Raw genomic sequence first — 24324 nt, 5'->3', positions numbered from 1 at the left:
TCAAACTTTTAAAATGAGACGCATTTCAGTTATTGTTTACTATGATGATGAAATTCAAGAAGATGAAACCAGGGTTGCTTTCGCATCAAATTATTTTGTTAGAATATCCTTCAAGAGAAACATCACTCTTGAGGAGTTTGTCACTAAAATTTCAAGGAAGGTTCATGTTTGAAGTGCTAGAAAAAATTCACAATAATTTAAATAACACAAATTAATATTGGTGTCGTATTGACAAAAAGTCTCGAGATATGATCTCGCATTCTATTTTACAATTGCAAAAAATATAAAAAAATAATTAGTACAATAAAATTTAGTTAAATAATTAAATATAAAATAAACATAATTTAATAAAAAATAATTTTACCTTATAAAAACTATAACAAAATCTACTTAGCTTGATAGAAGCAAGAATGTGAACTTAATTTTGGTGTGGTTTGATGTTTGTACTTGGAGGTATTTATAAGGGAGGAGGATGGGTGAATAGCCGAGATTTAAAGCTCGGGAATAATGGAGTGCGCAATAATTCAAGGTAATGGAAGGCATTCCTCATGATATGTGCCTTCATATACGTGTCAGATTTCTCCGCGAATGCGCGCTTCATGATATGCGCCTTCCAACGTGGCACCAGCTTGGATAGAACCCCATGAAGGCGCTCCTCATGATCTGCGTCTTTTCATCGTGGCACCAGTTCGGACAGAACCCCTTAAATATGCGCTTCATAATCTACTGTTTGTAAAAAAAAGATGCTAATTGAATAATATTTAGAGAAAATTGTAATATTTTGTTGTTAGGGTGTTTTTTTAGATAAAAACGACTCCTAAACACAGCTAATTTACCAAACTCAAGTTTGCATAATATTCTGTATTTTCAGTACCCTTTCTCCAATGCTACAAAAATGCTTTCAGGTTCCGGACTATATTATACTCTTCATCTTTATTATTATTAGGATTAATTATAAAATAAATGTTATACTATATTACTTTTTTCCAAATTGGTATATAAAATTATTTTTAAATGATTCAGGTTTTTAATCTTATAAATTATTTTTTGAATTATTCAGCTATCTAATGTTATAAATGTTACCACCTTAGGTGTTGGGCCGTAAATGTCGTTATTTCATTCGTAAAATGACACGTGTCACATTCTAATAATTTTAAAATTTTAATTTAAAATTAAAAATTAAATCATATATATATATATATATATATATTGAAAAACACACACTTTTCTAAATACTCTCAAGACACCTTTCTCTGGCTCCCTTAGGTCAAGTGTAAGAACTACTCCCTCAAGTCATCGGTGTGAGCCTCACCAATGTATTTCTGATGAAAATCTATTGGGAACTACTCTCAAGATGATTTCTCTGGCTTCAATGCATCTATATCATCTCCTACCGATCTATGGTGTCACCCTTGAGTAAGGCGATGACGCACTCAAGCTTACTCTCTGAGGTAAGATATAGTTTCTGAGGATGCGTAGAGTCTCTCTAAGTCATTGGTATGCTTCTATGGGGTCATCATCCCCTAAATCAAAAAACTCGATGGTCTTGTATCTGCGAAGCCTCTTTACTAGAGACTCTTGGGGTACTATTGTGGGTTGGGCTAAAGGTGATGGTGAGGGAGGTGATGCAGTTGAGATGTTGGGTATAGCTCTGACTATAAGCCTAAGGGTGGAGGTAAGGTCCCTAAAGAAGGTTGCCTCATTGATCATACATCTATAGGCACGTCATGCTGGACTACATCCGAGATGAACTCGTCATCGGTATCGACTGCTAGGAACGCATGACTATCGTCCCTATCGTCCTTACTATAAGTTGGGTCATCTTCCATAGGTTTTCTCTGAAATTAGAAAAAAATAGAGGTTATTATCGTCATTCCAATCTTTATTGTACTCTTGACTCTCTAGAGGCATGTACACATATAGATGTTAATTGACTCTAACCCGCAAGTCCTAGGAATGATTAAATCTGACTCTCTGATACCACTAAATTTAACACCCTAATCCATTTTGACCCAAGATTACTCGATCATGATGTCATATGGGACCACTAGAGTAGCTAACCCAAAATTTTTCTTTAAAACAACTGTAAAATACCATATAAATTTCATCCTAAGTAAAATAAAATAAAATGTGATAATTCAAAGTTTACAAAATATGAGGAGCTCCCAAATCACCAGAATAAATACACTGAGTTTAAAATCAAAATAGAGTTACATCTTAATACACAAGGTCTACAATAGTACATGCCCTCTAAACTAAATCAACGTACTCTAGTGCCTCAGTTATGCTGGAATATCTAGTGACGATAACGCTCATTGACGACCTCTTAAGAACATACGCATGGAAACACATTTTGAACATTGAGCTTACGAGCTCAGTGCCTCACTAATAATGTACTATATTACATGTATTCACTAAATGGCCTCACTAATATATGCTAAAGTAATTATGGTGTCATAACTGTTTATTGAACATCAAACAAGGCTAGTTTTATGTCGTCCTACCGTTATTATTTCTAACTGTTCTAAGTTTATCATTGTTCTTACTTGTACTTTTATTTCATAACGTTCTGGTGTTACTGGGTCCCTCAATTCTAACCCTTAAAACTCTTGGGGTTTCTTACCCAAAACTATTTGTGGTTATCGATACTACTAACTTATTAAAGGTTGATAACAAAGGGCTGGTATCGATACTTCTGGTTTTGTGGTATCGATACTTTCTTGAGTACCAATACCAAATTTGGCTTTGATATTTTGAAACCTAAGTATCGATACCCCTATTGGTGGTATCGATATCCTATAAGTACCGATACCAAAAATAATTACTGAAGTCTATTAAGTGAACTTAGTATCGATATCACCCTATGAGTATCAATACCTTACCTACAGTATCGATACCCATTGCATTTGTATCGATACTAGTAGACCAAAATCTCTTTGTTTTTAGTACCTGGATAATAGTATCAGTATGTTATTTCATTATCGATACTTGTGCCCAAAAATACCATATTTGAGTACAATAATGTCTCCCCAACACTCCCAAAATCCTACTAAGGTTCCCAAATGTTATTAAAATGTTATGTGTTAAAAGATATCATAATAGGTATTTTAATATGATGAAAACATCAAAGATGCAATCTACCATGAATATGATTCCTAACTCATGCAACCTACCAAAACACACCTAATGATCTACATGTGGTAGAGTTGAGTTAAAAGTGAGTTACATTAATATCCTAAGCTGCTGGAAACACCCAAGGTTCAACCAAGAGTGAACTTCTTCTTTCCCTTAGCTTTGGAGCTTTCTCCAACTTCTCTCACTAGATAAGAATCAAACATACGTGTTTCTGACATTGTTGGGAAAATTATAAAGGAGTTTGAAACGTTTATTAAGGCTTGAATCTCTAAAAAAATGAGTTAGTTTACTATGAGACTCTAAACCCCTATTAAATCCACTTTTGGTTACCTTGATTAAATGAAGATATTAAGGGCTTGAAATGAAGCTTTAGACGAGTATGATATGACTATTACCTTTAGAGTCTTAGATTGATGTGGAAATGAGTCATTCGAATCGTGTTTGAGTCGGGTCATTTCGGGTCTAGTAATTTTGGGTATAGATTAAATTCGATTTAATTTTTTGGATCGGATCTAGTTCGGTGTACGGTGAATCAGATCGGGCCGACTATCGGGTTGGGTAAACTTTTGGGTCAGGTGATTATTGGGTCAATTATTTTCCAATTCGGATTAATATCGGATCGGTTGATTTTTGGATTGGGTCAATATCATGTCGGGTCAATACCAGATTGATTGATTTTTGGGTCGGGTTAATACCATATCGAATATGAGTCTAATCAAAATCAATATATATAGAAAATTGATATATACTTGTAAAAATATGTCTTTTATTTGTTAATTTTATCATTTAGGTTTAATTTTAATTCTCAATCGTTCAATATTTGTTAATTAAACCATCATTTAGAGATGATAAATCGATAATTTGACATAAATACAATCTTATAATAGTATTAGAATTTATTAATCAAAATTTTATATTGATATCGTATGAAAAATTATAATGAAACTATTTGATAAAGAAATGATTTTTTATTAAAAAAATTTATTTCCAATTATAAGTAAACTTTATATTATTTGTATCATAAATCTAATATTATTTTATTTGTTTTAGTTGTTTTATATTAATTTTATTATAAATCTAATATTTTTATAACAAGCAATTATAAATAAACTTTATTTATTATTGTTTTAATCTTACAATTAGATTCTTACTTTTATATTCCTCTTAAATTTTCATTATTTTATTATAAATCTAATATTTTTAAATAAATTATCAATTTTATTTAAATTAATTTATTATTGAAAATAACTTTTATCGTTTAATAATTTTTATCAATTTCAATATGCTCGGGTTGCTTTTGGATCGGGATAAATTATGTTCGAGTTGTTTTCGGATCGGGTTACAATTTGGTTCAAGTTTCTTTCGGTTCAGGTTAATTCAATTTCAGTTGCTTTTGGTTGAGTTAATTTCGTTCGAGTTACTTTTGGTCCGGTTAATTTCGATTTCGATTTGGGTTAATTTCGATTCTGAATGATTTTGATTTCGTTAAATTTTGGATCAGGTATGGTCTAAATCGAGTATGAGTCATGTATCAGATCAAATTTAATTATCATATTAGGTTAATATCACATATTAGATCAAATAAATCGATTTAGATATTGAGTTTGGGTCATGTTTACTAGCTCTAGTCTTAGACGAAGCTTGCTACCTTTCTCTAGGTTACCAAGAAAAATGATAAGACTCGGAGGAAGATAAGAAAAAACAAAAAGGGAGTTGAGAAAAAGAGAGAAGGAGACAAAGTGATATCATCAACAATTAAAGTTTTTAAATTTTGAAAATAAAAATGGTAAAACTGCTCCTTGAATCCTTTTAGTTTTTGATTATAACTTTTTTTTATTATCTATTGAGGTTAAGTCAAGTCCAAACCAATGCTCACTTGGTCCAAGACTTCCTACAATGCTAGTGAATTAATCCTAAGACCCACTTAGGTTAAGTAGAATTACTAACTCGAGATTCAAGACGCTACCCCTTTCATAATATCTTTACATCCTTCCAGAACGTGGTCGTTTTCCTCAATGTTTTCATTAACTTTCCCCAAATCGACATGATTCTCAATTTATTTAATCCCTAATTCCTCTTCTGTCTCGATGAACCCTAATTGCTTTTCTTCCTCCTCCTCCAATTCCATTCTATCATCATAACAGAATACCTCTGGTTCTCTTTAACTAAAAGAACTTTTCTACTATCTCCCTAACAAAATGTCTCTATTCTTACAAAATAATTGATTAACATTTATGAAATTGAGACAGAATAATTAACGTATATGAAATGAAACAAATCCCGATGTGTATGGCCCTTAAATTTATTAAGTGTTTGTCTAATTTACTTAACAATTATGTCGATGTTCTTTATGAAATTTATTTTCAAAATACAAAGGTTTAAGTAAAAATAATTTTGTTTATAAAAATTTTATAAAACTAAATTTTTATAATTTTCTAAAAACAGGCCTTATTTTAATTTAAAATATTTAAGCCGAAAACCAACAAAGAGTAGGACAAGCCGAGCACGTGACCTGTCAAGAAACTTACCTGCAAAATAAAAGTATTTTTCTTTTCTGCCCATAGATATTATATTGTTCGCTTTCTCATCACAATTCCATGCATCTCTTCAGTCCAATCACCGAACTTTCAACGATCCCTAAAAAAAATCAAATTTATAAACTTTTTGTAATTCAAATAAAGTTTTCATTTTCACTGTTTGAAAAGAAAAGAGAAAGGAAAAAGGAAACTGAAAACAGTGTTTTCTACTACGGTGTCTGTTGCATCTGTTTATGTGTCGACCTTGGCCTTTTGTTTTGGCCTCTGCTTGTTTGGTTCTTTCTTCCTTTGATTGATTGGTTTTCAATTTTCTTTTTGGGTTTAAAGGTAGATTGAAAAGGTGAAAGCAAGAAAAAAAGTTTGCTGAAAGATAATGGTGGTGGAATCAATACTGAAGGCCTAGAGAGAGCTAGAAACCAAGAGCAAAACTACATGGAATTTGTGGGGATCATCCAAAATATTTAGTGGTCGAATGCCAATGTTCCCAGATCTCTAGGATCTCAGAAATTCAGGAAAAAATATGGCTACTTGTTTCTCTGAAAATTCTCTTTTTTTAATTCTCTGTCTTATCTCATTCGGTGCTCATTCTATTACTTACCCTTTGATTCCTATCTCTCTTCTAGATAAGTCTTCTTAGCATTTTGAGTATTAATCAAGAACCAGTTTTGAGAAACTTTTATTTGAAGTGCAAAGTTTAAAAAAGGGAAGTTACTTTAAAGGGTAATGGTGATTCAGCTTATGTGATTGATTATGAAAGGGACATGACAGTGTGTGCTTGGATAAGGCGACAGAGACTTCAGCTTCATGTGAATGATGGCTGGTCATGGTTTTGTTGATCAGATGATAATTGGTTTTCCAGAAAAAGCAGAATTTGAATTAGGTGAGAGATTGTAGTTTTTTAGCAGTGTCGAGATGAAGAGTTTGCTTCTGTTTAGTCTGGGCTCACTGTTTTTGACATTGATGGGGATTTCTTCTGCTACTCTTCTCCAGCTGGTATACTATGAAGGTTAGTTTTTTTTCAAAATTTCCCCTTTTTGTAGTTTCCAAGTTCATAGTCTGAAAAAAAAAGGCTTGTTTTTTGTTTTTCTCAAACAGTGTAGTGGAATTGGTAAATTACTGTTCTTTTTTGCAGTATTGATAGTTTCCAGGTTCATATATTCTTTTGTTTTTTTTTCAAGAGTAAATGCTTCGAATGTCTGTCTGAACGGCCGCGATCATAATTACATAGTGACGCATTAGCCTTTTTTTCATTTCATTTATTTCCTTGTGCATATATGATGAATTTTTGAGCAGTGGTTGCTTTAATGGCCATTAAATCTGATCTAAACGACCCGTATCATGTTCTGGAGAATTGGGATTCAAATTCTGTGGATCCATGTAGTTGGAGAATGGTTACTTGCTCTCCAGATGGTTTGTTTTTTCTTTGTAAGTCTTCTTTTCTTCTCTTCACATCTTCGCCTATTTCTAAAACACACTGGTATAGGAAAATAAACCCAGTATTTGTGTGAACTCTTTGTATTTCTCCTCCTGAACAGGGGACTTCCTAGTCAAAGTTTGTCTGGTACTTTATCTCCATTGATTGGGAACCTTAGTGAGCTGCAGTCAGTGTAAGTTATTGCCCACGTTGACTAAATGGCATATAAATTTAACTAATCTTTTCATTGGGGTTTCCTTATTTTGTGACTTAAATTTCTTGCATTTTTATTAAGTGATTACTTGTTTCTTCCTTTTTCATGTGTAGGTTGCTTCAAAATAATGCCATTTCAGGTCCAATTCCAGCTACCATTGGGAAGTTAGAGAAGCTACATACTCTTGATCTCTCCAACAATACTTTCCATGGTGAAATACCGACTTCCTTGGGAGACTTGAAAAACCTTAACTATTTGTAAGTGTCGATACTTTTTACTGGTTTTGCATTTTCATTTGCCTGTTGAGTTTCTTTCTAGTAGAGCTATTTCTTACATGTTCCCCCCCCCACCTTTTTTTCGGACATATCAGGCGGTTAAACAACAATAGCCTTACTGGAGCCTGCCCGGATTCTTTGTCAAAAATTGGAGGTCTCACTCTTGTGTATGTATCTGTACTTATTTATCTTATATTTTGATGTTTTGCAAATGCTATTTGTAAAGCCTGAAACTTACCTTGTTACTATTCTGCATCTTATTTCACTCACCCGTCCTCGATAAATCGTTTATAGGGACCTGTCTTATAATAATCTTAGTGGTTCCCTGCCGAATATCAGCAAAGACTTTCAAGTGAGCTATTTCTTTCCCTTGTTCTGTTAAGGGCTTATAATGCATGTAATGGTTTTTAGTTATGGTTTCCATTTTTCCTTTCAGAGTTATTGGTAACCCTTTAATTTGTGGGCCAAAAACGGGCAACAACTGTTCTGCTGCCATTCCGGAGCCTCTTTTCTCCCACCAGATGGTCTAAAAGGTGACAATCACCGTGTTAGAGATACAGTTTCTTGTCAATTTTATGACATTTCTCTTCTTCATTACAGTTTAATTTCATGTCTGAATATCTGGATCCTTGGTTTAGCTCAATCAGACTCTGGATCAAAAGGCCATCATGTAGCTGTTGCTTTTGGTGCTAGCTTTGGTTCTTTTTTCATCATCATACTGCTCATAGGGTTTTATGTTTGGAGGCGATATAGACACAACCGGCAGATTTTCTTCGATGTTTGGTCAGCTTCTTAAAACTCCTCATCTTATTATCATTGTTATTATTTATTTTACATTTTAATTTTGTATTATCAGTATTCATGTACTGTTGTATAACCTTTATGCATCTTAATAACAAGGGCTCCTAATTCACATGTAGTACTGCTGTCCTTAAATTGTCATTGCTGCTATACTATTGACATGACAACTATTTTGTTGGAGCCTGGATGATACATGTTAAATGCCCTTGGAGGGGTTGGAAATGAATTTTAGAAGCATAGAAAACATATTGAATAATTTGTTTCCTTTCTTTACTTTCTCTGGTATCCTGTAATTACTAGCCCATACATGTCGCACGACAGAACAATTCGATCCGGAAGTATGCTTGGGACATTTGAAAAGGTATACATTTAAGGAACTTAGGGCGGCCACTGACCATTTCAACTCGAAGAATATTCTCGGAGAGGTGGATTTGGAATAGTGTACAAGGGTTGCTTGAATGATGGGACTTTGGTAGCTGTTAAAAGACTGAAGGACTATAATCTTGCTGGTGGTGAAATTCAATTTCAGACCGAAGTAGAGACAATTAGTTTAGCTGTCCTCGCAACCTTCTCAGGCTTTCCGGATTCTGCACAACTGAGAATGAAAGGCTCCTGGTCTACCCCTATATGGCGAATGGAAGCGTACTGTCTAGATTAAAAGGTCAGTTTACTGAAGCGATAATCTTGATAGAATTTGACATCTACACCTTGCTGATATTTTTTTAATTGTGGTTTCATATTAGATCATATTCATGGTAGGCCAGCTTTAGACTGGTCAAGGCGGAAGAGGATAGCCTTAGGTACAGCTAGGGGTCTTGTATATTTGCATGAACAATGTGACCCGAAAATTATTCATCGCGATGTCAAAGCTGCCAACATTTTGTGGATGAAGACTTTGAGGCTGTTGTTGGAGATTTTGGGTTGGCAAAGCTTTTAGACACCGATTCTCATGTTACTACGACAGTTCGTGGTACTGTCGGTCACATTGCTCCCGAGTATTTATCAACAGGCCAGTCGTCTGAGAAGACAGATGTATTTGGGTTTGGGATCCTACTCCTTGAGCTGATCACAGGTCAGAAGGCCTTGGATTTTGGAAGAGGGTCGAACCAGAAGCATGTAATGCTTGATTGGGTATACTTTCTCTCACTTTTTTAATGTACGTTTTAGGTGAACTGAGCAATACATGTTTACAACATAAATTCATGCGGAACGAGTCTTAATTAGTAGATTCCTTGTCCTTTAAGAATGTTTGTGTTGTACGGAATAATATGTATGTTATGTTCTGCAAAACAATAGAAAACATCAGTTAAGGTTATTGTTAACCTCGAGCCTTCAGATAAGATATCGTTGTAGCAACCTCACTGAACAATTTGTTTTATTGTTTAATTATCACTTATGCTTTTCTATGATCCTTTTAGGATCATATTTTCATACCAATATCCGAATAATGGTACCGTAGATCCTTATACTTTGTATCTTTGTTCAATAAATTGGTTAACTTGTCTTGCAGGTAAACCAGCTACATCTGGAAGGTAAACTAAGCTTGCTGGTGGATAAGGGTCTAAAAGGCAATTTTGACAGGATTGAGTTAGAAGAAATGGTTAAAACTGCTCTCTTATGCACTCAATTCAACCCTCTACACCGTCCGAGGATGTCTCAAGTATTAAGGATGCTTGAAGGTGACGGTCTAGCCGACAAATGGGAGGCCTCACAAACGGTTGAGACGCCAAGGTCCCAATCATGTGATAACCCTCCTCGGCAAAGATATTCCGACTTTGTAGAGGAATCTTCGCTCGTGGTGGAAGCCATGGAGCTTTCTGGTCCAAGGTAATGGATGCCATCTTTGACCTTCGATGCTTACTCAATCGTAGCGTTATGAATTGCCAAAAAAATAGTGCTTGTTGTTGAAATGTTGGTACTTTAAGTGCTTGTATCCATCTGTAAAAGGAAAAGAAAAACAAATGAAAGCTTTTTGTTCTTTACTACGACAGAGCTGACCCAAAGTTGAGCTTGTGGCTGCTGTCAAGAAATATTGGAAAATGTTATTTTTATATATAATCAAACTATGATATGAAATCTTATATAATACTTATATACCTCTTACTTGCAGACGTAGCTGTCAAAAACTCGAAATTTTTAAGAAAAAAATATTTAAAAAAATTATAAAGTAATCGCTAAACTTATTTTAAAATCATTTTAATTTATAATTATTATTCGTAGTTAATTAAATTATTAATTGATTTTCTTTATTTTTCTTAACGATAATTCTAAAAAACTTTAAAAACAGTGTTAAGAATTTATAAGTAAAAAATAACAAAACTATATCAACGTATAAAAGATTATGAAAGAGGTGAGATTTAAAGTAGTTCGATCTTGTCTACCCTATATATGATAAGAATAGTAATTAAGTGATAGGGTTCTCGAGAGTGAGAGGAACGTTTTGGGGTATCTTAGGGTACTCCAACCACCGTGGGAGGTGGCCGAAACGGTGGTTCGACAGGGAGCTTCGACCTGTGGGGAGAGTGCTTGAGAGAATTTGGATGAGAGTTTTGGTGAGAATGTTTTCAAATGAGCTTGAAAATGGTTTTTGGGTATTTATATACCAGAATGTGTGTAAATACGAAATAGTTAAATTATTTATGCAATCCCCTTAGTTTGAAGCGTAATCCACTTTGGTCACCCCGTGTAATTTTACCCCTGAATTTTAAGTTTATTCAATTTAATCCTCATTTTTTTATTATTTTGTTATATTAACACTTTTTTTTTATCTTGCAGCATTTAATTTTGTTTCCTTTCTTACTTTGGTTTATTGTTTTTATCCTAACATTGATTTTATTTTGAGGAGCCAATTAAATTTTGATTAATCGTTAAAGGTAAGTAATTTGGATCGAATATTTAAATTTTAATTTAACTTTTAATTTTTACAATTAAGACAATCGGGAAATCAAATTGGTACCAAAAGGGCAGTAAATGGGTGCTAATATTTCCCTGATTGTAATCGACCCTTGAGTCCGACAAATTTATGGTAAATCAAAGATCGGGACAATGGTAAGTTATGCTATCCGATCAACCAAATTAAAATGATCGGTAGCAACTCCAACACATTAATTTAAATGATATCACTTATTATGGTAAATAAAACAAGTATTTTTTGAATATCCACGGTAAACCTTACAGCCTTTGTACATTTTGCGCAATCCTCGGCGATCACATCGATAATCATGGTTCTTGACAAGTTACAACTTATTGACATGACTTTTGACAAGTTCAAATGACCTACTAGAATCAATCATGTTGTACGATTGTATCCACTTAACTTGTTAGTTTATGAGTAGTTATGACGACTATGATTGACCATACTATAAGCTATTATAAAATTGTTGATCCAATATTAAGAGTCAAAATGCAGATGAAAACGTGACTCTCTTATTCATTTATGTTTTAACTCCTTATAGAGATAAAACACTTTGACTTAGGTTAACGGTTAATCTGTCACCAACTGTGACTCTATTCAAATCAGAAGAGATGACTATCTATCACTAATTAATTAATGTATTCTCGTCTCCTTAATTATTATTATTATTATTATATTAGTATTAGTATTATTATTATTATTAAAGTGAAGAACTTAAATATCACTTGGAAGTATACATAACTTTGATGCCATCAAAGGAAGAAAAAAATGCTTGGGATGGAATCTCTTGTCTCCGACTGTGGACATAAAACAGAATGGAAGCTAGAGAATAAAAAAGGAAAAGGTGCAATTGAGGTGACAAAATTGTGATTATGGTACCTTAATGTTTTGTTTGGATGCAAGACAAAGTAGACAAGGCCTGCCATCTTTACCGGTGGATGCAGTTGTCTTCATATGTGCTTAGACATGGTTTTTCATTTATTTTAGTGGGATCCTTGGACAATAATTTAGTTCCAATTTATATTAGCTTTGCTGCAAGCTTTGGTTTAGGGTTTAGGGTTTTCAAAAGGTTAAATTTCATTCCAGGGACTATAAATTATTACAAACCAATTGATCACCTGTATAAACGCATTAAAAAATCATTGAAAGATCGTACCAACATCAAAGAATATTTTAGAGCTTAATTATTGATTTTTTATTAAAAAAACACAAATTACATTGTCAATATTGTTAAAACGTTCTTTAGATGAGAGTTTAATTTGTACAAACACATTTTTCTATTGAGATTTTTATTTTATTCGATATATTTGTAGCTGGTTTTTTAAGATATAGTGTGCTCGACGTTTTAGGGTATAAACATCGAAAGAATTCATAAAATCACATCTTATTCTTAATGTAAATGATTCTAGTAGATTGAAAAATCTTCGGTTTTAGTCATAAATAACACAGGTTTATACCCAAATTTAAATAATTTTATTTAAAAAATTTACTTTTATTTAATTAAATATCAAACTTCTAAAATATCAACCCAAGTTTCTAAGAAAAAGCAACCAAACCCTCTACCATTTTATCATTCATATTTGAACTTTCACATTAATAAAATTAACGGCTACATTAGTAAAGTGATGAATACTATCGATCAGAAAATTCAATTGATTAAATTTGTAAATTTAAAGTATCAACTAATTGTGAAAAAAAATCTAGAATGGTTGAGGACTCCTTTATCCTTCTATTATTAATAACATATATCAAAATGCACCACTCATATAAAATAAGATAAAATTAAAAATAATCATTGAATATTATTAAAATATTTTTATTTATCAATAAATTTTAAATTTAAAAGATAGACATTAAATTTTAAATTTTGTTAAAAATAGATACCGATCTTAGATGTTGTTAAGGGGCGATTTAGCATAAACTAATAGAAAATATCTTATTTCACCCCTCAATTATACCTAATTATTTTTTATAACTAATTATTTATTGAATGTTGTTGTAATTGTCAAAGAATTTTGTAATATTTTATAATTATTAATTATTTAATTTTTTTGCAATGATAAGATTAAAATTTTATATTTTTGAGACCTAAAAATTTTAATTATCAAACAACTAAATTAGTTTGTATTGAGCAATGTGATTCGAGTCTTTAAACTTTTTTTAAAAGAAATTTAAATACAATTTAAAATTAATACAAACAGAAAGTGTAATATCACATTAATAAGAAAAATTATCCAACTTATATAAAAATAACTAAATTAATCTAAACCTTTAATAATGTATCAAATAATTTATATGATACAAATTCAATATTTATAATATAATATTAAAAATAATATTTAATTTATTGATATCTATTTTGTTTCAATTCAACAAACCTAATAAAATATTTCAATTAAAATTAAAATCAAATTTTAATTACAATTGAAAGGTCGAATTAGATATTTTTCATTAATTATCACATCACCTTTTAATAACAATTAATGGTGTTGTGTCTATTTTATAATAAAAATTAAAGTTTAATGCTCATTATATAATTTTTGAAAATTTAGAATTAAACAAATTATTTTAATATAATTTTTGAAAGTGTGTTCCACAGTTGCTCCCTTTCAAAGCTAAACACATCAAAATCCTTTTCTTAACTAAAAATAATTTACTTTAAAATACAGCCTCAAGCATCATATGATTTCCCAGTGCACCGAGGTGGCCCATTCAAACAATTAATCATAATGCACAGGAAGTATAATATGAAGCAGAGAGGATTTTCACAACGAAACACTCTTGCATGCTCTTCATAGGGCCTTTCTTATATAAACTGGATTTTTTTGTATTCTTGTGCCCCCAATGATTCAAACTCGTTTAAAAGCTCATAGGAGATGACAACTTAAAAAACAATGGCTATCAAATAAGTCTTAGTTCGTACTCGCCAGCCTTTGTAATGTACCGTACCCATGGAAGAGCTTGGTAACCACTTTTCTCAATGATCTTCAGATAACGAACCTGAGAAACCCCAACAGGTGAATTAGGAAAACTATCAAAAGCAACACAAACATTAGTAGGTATTATTCCGGGGCAATTCCTGGATCCAAGAGTTATCTACGTTGCGCTGCCAAGTGAATGAGATGGATCCGTTTTCATGAAAATTAGCATGTTTATGTTTGATATGTCGGCATCATATTAGATTGCATTGCTATCTTCAATCCATTCTGCCCACCACCCTAGACACACAGCAATCCATGTTACTCGAACATGGGTATGAATCCAACACGGGTATAGTTAGATTTTTCAAAGTTTTTCTATATATTTGGAGGTCATATCCCCATATCCAACTGTTGGACACGGGTACTTATTGAACAATGAAGAATCCAAGCAACATAGCCCGCAATCTAATCAGTGCATAATAGATCAACCAATTTGATGCTTCAACCAAAGTCCAGGCAGGATAATTTGACCGAACAGCCTGTTAAATGTTATTAGACGATTCTTACATGTTACTTGCAAAAACAAACAGCATCTCTTAGCCATAACATAAATAGTTCTAAACGGGGAAACATTGTAAAGCCTAAGCTTTAATTTTTACTCATTGCAAAATAAGCTGTATCTACTATGGCTCCTTCGGATGATAACTGCCTGCAGGGATTGGGTTGGAATTTATGAATTTTTAGGCCAATTGTTGGGCAATTCATAATTCGGAAGTCTCCCACGGAAGCTGCTCTCAACCTGGTGTTGAGGCAGCCTATATCCTACCTCCCCCTTACCCCATTACATATGGGAATAAGGGTCAGCTAATTTATGATGTTAATTTAAGATCAAGCATATTAGTGCATATGTTAGGAAATAAATAAGAATGAAAGTGAACACAAGTTATCTTCTCCCCAATTCAGATAGAAACTCTAGTTCTTGACTGATGAATGTAAGGAAGAGAGATGGGGGCAATGGAAAAAAAATATTTTTGTAACCCTTTGAGCTTGAGGAAGAACAGATTGACAAAATGCTGCACTTGGTATAACCAAATAAAAGTAAAGGATATGAAGGCACACCTGTATCCCGGAAAGAGTAAAATATGGAATCTCAAACTTCACACGAATAGGAGCTTTTCTCTCTTGAGTTGCCTCTTCATCTGTTATGCTAGGAAGAGTAAACTCGGCCCTCAACATATACTCCTAATGTTATGAATTTCAAAATAATTAGTATCATTGCAGCAGCGTTTTTTTTCAAAGAAAGTTTGGAGTTGACAGATGATACCTTCCCACCAGGAAAAGATCTTATTTTCCACATTAAAGCATCATTTTCGGGTGCATATGCTGCAGATCCCATTGATGTCCGGACATTTGGACTGGAAGCATCAGCAGGCACAGGCACCATAATCTCAACATTTGTAGCAGTACTGTAATGAAATAATTGTCTTCATGAGATCTTAGTAATCTAACAATAAGTAAGCCACCTAGAAATCAATGAAATATTCAGGTCTAACGATAAAAAACCCAATACCTACGCTCCTTGAACTGAGACCGGGCTTTTACCATAATCTCAACACGGCTTCTTGAATGTTTTTCAACTTGAGCTTCCACCCAGATGAGTGGCTTTACCTAAAAGCAGCAACAATAATCATAATCAGTTGTCATATTGAAAGATAAGAAAAACAGAAAAAAGATGAGAAGATGAAGAAGGAAATGGAAGAAAAAAGAATGGGAGTGAAAATTCAAAAGAAAAATGGTTCACCTGAGTGCTAAGTCTGTATGTCATGAGATCAAAGGAACCATCAGGAGGTATGAAGGATATAGTCCGGTCATTCTCAAAACGGGCCAGACGTACACACCTAGATCAAAGCATTAACGATACGGAAATTTGCAACATCAGACTTCAGTAGCAGTTCCACTGAACGTTTAAGAAAGCATATCATAAAAACCGAAGTAGATCTAGAAAGGAGAGTCGGGGTATATACTGATGAAACTTTATGTCCTCCAAATCAATCGCCTTTCCCTTTGTGGCTCGTCCTTGTGCCTCAAGCAATACTCTATCATTTAGGCCAAGCTTACACTCGGGCATACCACTGAAAAAGATAATTGAACCCAAATAAATAAATGGGAAGCCTAGAACAAAACTTCCAAAATGTAAGGATACTTGTTGTGCCATAAATATCATGAAAAAAACAATTGTTTGGACAATGTCTGAGTGCATGAAGGTTTGAGTTGCCTACTATCACATAGCATAGATAGAACATGCATACATGACCATGCCAAATTTTTATAGCTTCCAGCATGAATGGCATGGCAACCAGAAGTTTCAAATGAATGGGTTGTCAACAAGGGTGCAGAAGAGACACCAATTCCCAATTCTAAATTGATAAGCTTTATCAGATTGCAGGAAGTATATTGAAATTGAGGTCTTATCATATCAGGTATCTACCACTTCAATCAGAATCACCTTTCCCACAAGAAATTCACAAATGCTAAACTTTTATTTGCAGCTTGCAGACCAAACAGTATAAGTACGCATTCTCTCCAGAATGCTTTATTTGTTTAAATATAAATTTTGCAACATAGACACTCTTTTATAAATTCCACTTAAATCTAATCACAAAAAAGAAGCAATTACAAACTATGAGTAAAGATAGAATTCTGTATTGAAGCATAATGGACCATTATCTTGAAACAAACAGAAAACACACCTCAAATAAGTTCTCATCTTCAACGCCCCAACAACATCTGACCTAATTATTTGTCCATTGCTGTTGACAAGTATGTTCACACTTTCTACCACATCCAAAAACACCTGAAATGAAGAACAAATCTTCATAAGCCAGCGTCTTAATACATTAATAATATATCAAAAGAATAACTATAAAAAAGCCACCTACTTCATTCTTCTTGTAGTTTATTCCTTCACTACGCCAAGAGACTGCATTGGTAACAGCCATTGGGGGTCTCTGGGTAACTTCCATCCTATATGCATCGGTCTTGATAAACTCACTAAGTATTTTTGCTTCAGTGTATTGAGGGTAGCCAAAATCCATAATCTCGTCAAGTAACTCATACTGGAAGAAGCATGAAAAAGAGCCAATTATAAACTCTTCGACTAAAATTATAAACTAAAACTGTCTAACAAATGCAAGAAAAATGTGTTTGATTTTCACATACCACTACAACAAAGTTATCCCTAAGAGATTCCTCTTCTAACTCCTCAAAATAATGCTTGAAAACCTGAAACATTAATACCAATACAGAGAATGGATACCATATATTTCATTAGGGAACACACACGCACACAACTTAATCGAAAATTTGAAAATATAAAAGGCATAAAACTACAATTACAGAATTAGCTTACATCGACCACACGGTGCAGGAAAAAAAGAAGACTGGCGGCATTGCAATTCTGCCTTGTTGCGATCATCAAGTACACATTACTGTGCTGTATAAACATGTACGTTACTCCATTATCATACACCACTGGATCTTGCGACTGCGGATCTCCCTGTAAACCAAATCCAAAGGACCGAATTCAACAATACGTTAACCAATTAGAGCACAACCAATCTAAAAACTGATTCAAAGTATAGATAAGCTAAATTCAAACTTAAAAAGAAAATAAAGCAATAAACAGAAGGAACATATTTATTCTAATCGGAGATTAAATGTTAAATCGAAATCCTGAAATTACAAAAAAAAAAAAACCTCTTTCTCAATGAGTTTGGTGAAGAACCGTTCAGCTTGAGCGGCGGAGACGTCGCCACGGTAGTCACGCCACACCAGAACGCGGCCCTTTATATCTAGAAGAAACAGTGCAGATGCGGCCCCCGCCATTTGTTCTTTGGTTTATATATTTAGTCCCTCCGAAATCCTAGTAATTTAGCAGATCGGATGGGTGCGGTTCACGGTTTTATTGAGATCTTATATGAATCAAACGAGAGAGGGGAGATCTAAATGAAGGGAGTGCGAAGTCGAGCGAGCCTGTTGAAGAACAATGGGCTTCAACCTTCATCTTCCCATACCTTCTTTTTTTTTTTTCTTTTTTTTTTTTATTGTTGCCAAATGTCTAAGACTTTAATAACTTCAGACTATTAAACGACGCCGCTTTAGTTCGTTACTACACGCGCCTGTGCTACGAATTGTTTTTATTATGGGTAAAATACGAAAATAATCTCAATGGTCATATGACACTTTTTTTAGTACTTCAATTATAAAAGTTCATAAAATTGTCACTTAATTTATAAAATAATGTTGATCATTTTCGCTAAAAAGTTAATAAGAATAGTATTACAATTAATAAAATTAACATAATAATAAATTTAGTCCTCAACTTTTTTAAATTTATTTTAATTTGATTCTAATTGTAAAAAAAAAATAACTTGACAATTTTTGCACATAAAAGCAATATTCAATCTTTAAAATTTACAATTTTTTAGGTTTGATTTTTAAACTTCTTTTATCCACAGTAATCTTTAATTTTTTTTTATCAATTAAACGATTTGACATTTTAAAATTATATATTGTAACATAATATCAAATATCGCATCATTAAGTTAATTTTAAAAAATTGCAAGTTAAAGGACTAATGTGAAAAAAATTGACAAATCTAGTTCAAAAGAAACATCGAATTAAAAATTTAGAATTACTTTATCCCTAAATGTATACTAAATTACTATACTAAAAGAGTTCTTCGTTTTCCAATTAGAGACACAAATCAGAAAATTACACAATTTTCTTCTTGACTAAAACCAAATTTCTATCCCAATATTTTTAAGCTTGTATGAAACATATAAAAAAGGCAGTTGTAGAACTAGGGTAGCGAGTAGTGTTGCATTAGTTTAGTTTTTAACCATTTTGACTTTATTCCCTCTCGTAGTTTGCTAACGCTGACTTCTGTGTATCCTTCTCTTCATGTTTCCTCTTTTTAAATTTAGCCAGGACTTACGTTTCTGTCCATATGCAGAGATTTTTACGTAGGGATTTATTTGCAGGGATTACTTCCCATTACACACGTGCATATGAAGACTGCATATGAAGACTCTTCAACTATGTATTTATTTATTTATTTATACATGCATTGTATTTTTTTAACTGCCGGAGCACGGAAGCTGCTCTCAACATGGCTTTGGGGGCAACCTACTACTCTATCTCCGCCTTACCCCATTGTATATGGGAATAGGGTTTTGTTGTTGTTGTTGTTGTTGATTGTTGAAGGAAGATATGGTTATATATGTAATATATGTTGTAATACCCCAAAAATTTAGATAATGACCAAAATGTAAATTTTGAAAGTTTGATGGTCAAAGTAAAAAATTTGGGAAAAGTTTAAGGAATTAAGTAGAAATTTTCTCAAAAAGAATGTTATTCCATAAATGGATTTATTTAGTGATCAATTTATACATTTGGTAAAGTTTGGTGACCAAAGTATAAACTTTGAAAAGTTTATGGACCAAAATGTAATTTTGGAAAAATTACAAATGGGTCATGAAAATGAGAAATATAAAAATATTATTTTCACATTTTTAAAATGTTGGAAAATAATATTTTATGTTTAATTACATGTTTAAGTTGAACTGTTTGATTAAAGTGACTAAATTATAAATTTTGGAAATTTCAAGGGCAAAACGGTAAAGTGAAAAACTAATTTGTTCATCTTTGACTATTAAAAGATGACAAGGTTGATATTTATGTGATTTTTAAGATGATAAGGATATGTATCTTGGTTTAATGGTGATTATAAAGTTTTATTAAGGGTAAATTGGTATTTTCCAAGTTAATGATTAAATAATATTTTCTTAAAGGATGATAAGCATGATATCAATCAAACATATCATGCCAAAGTGTTCTTCTCTTCTCCATGGATGTGAGAAAGCTTTTAAGGTAAGAAAATATTTCATTTTCAATTTTTGAGCTAATTCCTTTGGAATTGGAGTTATGTTGTGAGATAGGAAAGTGATCTAAGTGAAAAACGCTATCATTTGGTACCAATATTGCTTTCTAATCTTGTTGAATTTCAAAGATCCCAAATCTAAGGGTATATGTTCATGATAGGATTCATGAAATTGATGATAAATCTTGATGATTTATATATTGTAGATTCATATTCAAGTATGGATGATGATTAGAACATGTTTAATCTTTATAAAACTTGTTCTTTAAGTTTTGGCCATGTATTGTTTGAGTAAGAATAATTATGGAAAAATTATATATGGGTTGAAAATGGTGAAGTATTCTACAAGCTTTACAAAATTTGGTGACTATTAGTAATTTTTGAAAAGTTGGAGATCAATTCGTAAATTATGGAAATTTAGGGGTTGTTGTATAAGTGTTGTATAAATTGATGTACTATGATGGAAATTGTTGATGTGGAATTTAAATGAATGTATGTGATAAAATGGTGAAGGACCATTTTATATAATTGGAAAAGTTGATGCAAATGTTAAAAAGGAATTATTAAGTGTTTAAATACTTGGTAGAAAATGAGTTTCAAGTATATTATGGAATTGTTATGGGATGTGTTTATGTTAGTACAATACTAACATAAGAATTGATATGAATTTGTGATTTAATACAGATTGTGATTGATTTGTAATCAAAGCAAATCAAATAGAAAAGGAATTATTGTGGACAATTAGTGAGGATCATATTATGGATTATATAAAGTGTCAAGGTGAGTGCAATACATGCATGAAATTATACATGGATGTTTTATACATAATCAGGAAGATTTGCAATAAGTCGACCTTGTTTTATCAGCATGATATTTTATCATATTTTTATAAATTGACATGACATTGATATGTCAGAGTATGAAATTATAATGCATTGATTATGGAAAATGTGATATTTTACCATGAATGTTATTTCGGGTATGAACTGCCCAATGTTAAATATTGATAATATATTATGCCATGGATGGATCAAATAAAATAGACTGTATGCCCGAGTAAGTCATTGAGGGACAGGGTATAGTTGGCATGCCATAAAGTCCAGCAACAGGCTGCATACGGGATACACTAAAGGATACCTAGTGTATATGGTGGGTACGACCTTATGTGCCATACGGGACTGTACTTAAGGATACCTAGTACAGATAGTGGACACGACCGTATATAGCACTACGATGCTTATAGTTGACTCATGTATCCAAGGTCCTTGGGGTTTTATACTGGGTTATTGTCTACGGTTTATGGTTTATTAGTTAATAAATGGTAAGTTATGAAAATAAACTTACGAGTTTATGGAATGAATGGCAAGTATATTGAAAAGAAAATTTTTTATATTCATTTATGATATTTTGATCATGGTAAAATATTTGATATGCTATTAGCATGGTTTTATGGCATTTGTTTTGAAATCAAAATTCATGCATGAATAATATTGTATTGTTTATTGTTATAATTGCCTCACTAAGTATATACTTAACGTGTGATGATTTTCACGCGTAGGTAAAAAGTCAGTAGTGGAATAAGGAGTACAAAGCGAAATCAAGCATCAAGAAGTATATTTCTATATCAGTAAGACATCCTAAGATGTAATGTAAACTTAATTAGTGGCATGTAATTATTAATGTTTTATTTGCTTTGTTGAACAAATTTAGAAACAAAATGGTAATTTTATGAGTTTTGTATAATGCTGAAATTACTGTAGCAATTATTGTAGCGTAGCATCGATGCACAATATTAATTCGATATTTTGATGCATCGATGCACTGTTCACGTTACTGTAGCGCATCGATGTACTGTTCACGGGTACTGTTAATCACTGTTAATAGTACTGTTCATCACTATTCATAAAAAAATAAAAAAAATCTTTTGAATTAAATTTGCTATAACAAAATATAAATTATATGATATTATATTTTTATAATATCAATTACTATTTTAAGAAAATAAATTTTAAATCGTTTTAGAAAAGAAAATGGTTTTAAAATTCGGGTAACATCTATAATCTATATAGGTATAATTATACGGGTTATGGGTGTTACATATGTATTGTTGAAAAAGTTAATAGAAATGTCAAAATTGATGGATAATTTTCGGTGGATTTTGGAAGCCAAAATTGGTGAGCAATTTTCGGTGGATTTTGGAGGCCACTTTCGGTGGAAACAACAAATTGTCAAAATTAAGCTAAAATTTTTGACAATTTGATAATGGTAAAATCACAATTTAGTCATTATAATTTAGAATATTTATAAGATTAGTCCTTAAGCTTCAACTATAAATACCCTAACCCATTTAACTTCAAAACCATCCCCAAATCATTCTAGCTCTCTCTCAAGTATTTTTGTAAACACTTGTAAATTTTATCTCTTTAGTAAAAGATTTGCAGTAGTCCGGAAACGTAGGCATAATTGGCTGAACTCCGTTATCAATTTCGGGTATTATTTTTCCGCTTTTATTTCTTATTCTCACTAATCTGGTTATAGGAAAATTACTCGATTATTTCCCAACAATTGGTATCATGAGCTTTTGATTGTGAATTTTGTCAATTTTTCTGCGAAGTTACTATTTACGTAAATAGTGAATTTTCGTGAATAGTGAAATTTGGTCGGCGATACGAGCTTGTCGACTGAGGTGTTCTAATACACAGTATTTTGCAAAAATTGTCAGAAACGATCCAAACGAAGGCAGATTCGAGTGGGAGCGATGGTTGCAGACGAAGGGAATGTGAAAATTGAGAAATTGAATGGTGCGCTCAAGACCTTCTTGAAAGGAATTAGACCAGAGGCAATGCTCGGGGGAGAGCAAGGTGATGCCCAAAGACTTTCGGAGGCCATAGCTATAGCCGGAAAGCTGACTGAGCTTGCATGTGTCAAGCCAAGTAGCGATGTATCGTCTAGGCCCATGCCCAGAGATAGTGGAAATAATAGGGGAGACTGGGAAAAGGTGCAGCGGTGAGATGGTAGAGGAATCTCTTTGAATGACCAATGTGAGCCATCAACTATTCGTAGCCAAGGAAAGCTATCAGGAAAGAATGACAAGGCTAAGTCCGGTGTGAAGAAGAATGAGAGCAAGGAAAAATTGAAGTGTTGCTTCTGTGATAGTCCTCATTTGATTAAAGGATGTCTCGAGAAGCGTCGCCTTATAACCATCATGAAGAGGATGAGAGAAGGAAAAGTAGCGAAAGTTGGCGCGGGCACAAGTGTTAAAGCTACCAAGCCAGGGAAAAGACTTGGTTCAATTGAGGGGATCAATGCGACTAAGCAAGGAACAAGACGAGGCAAGGCTATTGATGTTGAGACAGCCTAACCCAAAAGAAAGCCCGATGCGATTGCGAGTGTTCAAGTAATCAAGTCAGGGGAATGACTTGGTGAGGCTATGTGTTCCAGAGTAGTCGAATCAAGGGCCAATGATGGTGCGACTACAAGTTCTCAAGTAGTCAATCCAAGATTGAGGCGTGACGAGACTGCAGGTATCAAAGTAATCGAGCACAGGAAAGGACCCGGTGAGATAGCAAGAGATAAAGTCGTCAAGCCGAGGGTGCAAGGTGAGCAAGTCCACTCACAGTATGCCAAGATGGAGGCGTGGTCCAAGTTGAGGCGTCTCAGGCATAAAGGGACACTTAAGAAGAATATGAGCCGATTTAGAAGACTCATGCTCAAAGTCCCAAGTTTGACTGAAGAAGATGGGTTATTCACCTTCATGTTCGGATTGAAGCCATGGGCGAAGAAAGTGTTGGAGCTAAGGGAAGTCAAAGAGTTGTCTAAAGCCTTGACAACCTCTGAGTCCATTAAAGAATTTGGAATAAAAAAGAACAAGACTTCCAAAGCAAAGCCGAAAGCCGAGGATAACGGCAAGAGATTCCATGATAAAGGCAAGTCGAATGATGAGGAATGTTGTTCCTCGAGTGACAGAGAAAGTCTACTCAATGATGAACCAGATAATGGATCTAGGGAAGATATGTGCAGGCTTGGCACAATTTCAAGTGTCAAAGATGCTAAGCCGAGGGTAAGAGTTGAGCAAATGAGGGGCACAGACTTAAGATGCCAGCAGTGTTACAAAATTACCCGAGGGGAGCCGAGTCATCCAAGGTGATGGATGAGCCCAAGATCGAGTTGTC

At 33.2% G+C, this 24324-nt stretch overlaps 1 protein-coding gene and 1 pseudogene across 2 annotated transcripts; one reads left to right on the top strand and one right to left on the bottom strand.

Moving 5' to 3' along the window:
* Positions 1-7190: 7190 nt before the first annotated feature.
* LOC120210868 lies at positions 7191-10429 on the top strand (annotated as a pseudogene).
* A 3672-nt stretch (positions 10430-14101) lies between these two features.
* LOC120210897 (AP-1 complex subunit mu-2-like) lies at positions 14102-18113 on the bottom strand. 2 transcript variants are annotated; one of them, XM_039209546.1, is made up of 11 exons: positions 17968-18113; positions 17621-17767; positions 17431-17493; positions 17151-17327; positions 16962-17065; positions 16236-16343; positions 16013-16109; positions 15782-15879; positions 15536-15677; positions 15331-15453; positions 14102-14290 (listed from the first exon to the last, which is right to left on the bottom strand). In XM_039209546.1, the coding sequence occupies exons 1-11, from the start codon at positions 18094-18096 to the stop codon at positions 14192-14194; spliced, it is 1287 nt and encodes a 428-aa protein (XP_039065477.1). In that variant the 5' UTR covers positions 18097-18113; the 3' UTR covers positions 14102-14191. The 2 variants fall into 2 exon arrangements, with proteins under 2 accessions (XP_039065477.1, XP_039065476.1); XM_039209545.1 differs by lacking the exon at positions 14102-14290 and having other exon boundaries at positions 15169-15453.
* Positions 18114-24324: the final 6211 nt, after the last annotated feature.

The sequence above is a fragment of the Hibiscus syriacus genome, unplaced genomic scaffold (genome assembly GCF_006381635.1).
Source record: "Hibiscus syriacus cultivar Baekdansim isolate YM2019G1 unplaced genomic scaffold, ASM638163v2 tig00109937_pilon, whole genome shotgun sequence".
NCBI lineage: Eukaryota > Viridiplantae > Streptophyta > Magnoliopsida > Malvales > Malvaceae > Hibiscus > Hibiscus syriacus.
The sequence above is the reverse complement of the archived record's forward strand: the minus strand, read 5'-3'. Positions and strand labels throughout refer to the sequence as shown.

Coding starts and splice junctions, on each gene's coding strand:
- LOC120210897 (XM_039209545.1), bottom strand. CDS start 18,096: ATGGCGGGGGCCGCATCTGCACTGTTTCTTCTAGATATAAAGGGCCGC. Junction 17,066..17,150: donor TAAACTACAAGAAGAATGAA/GTAGGTGGCTTT, acceptor TCTTCATTTCAG/GTGTTTTTGGATGTGGTAGA. Junction 15,880..16,012: donor CATACAGACTTAGCACTCAG/GTGAACCATTTT, acceptor TGCTGCTTTTAG/GTAAAGCCACTCATCTGGGT.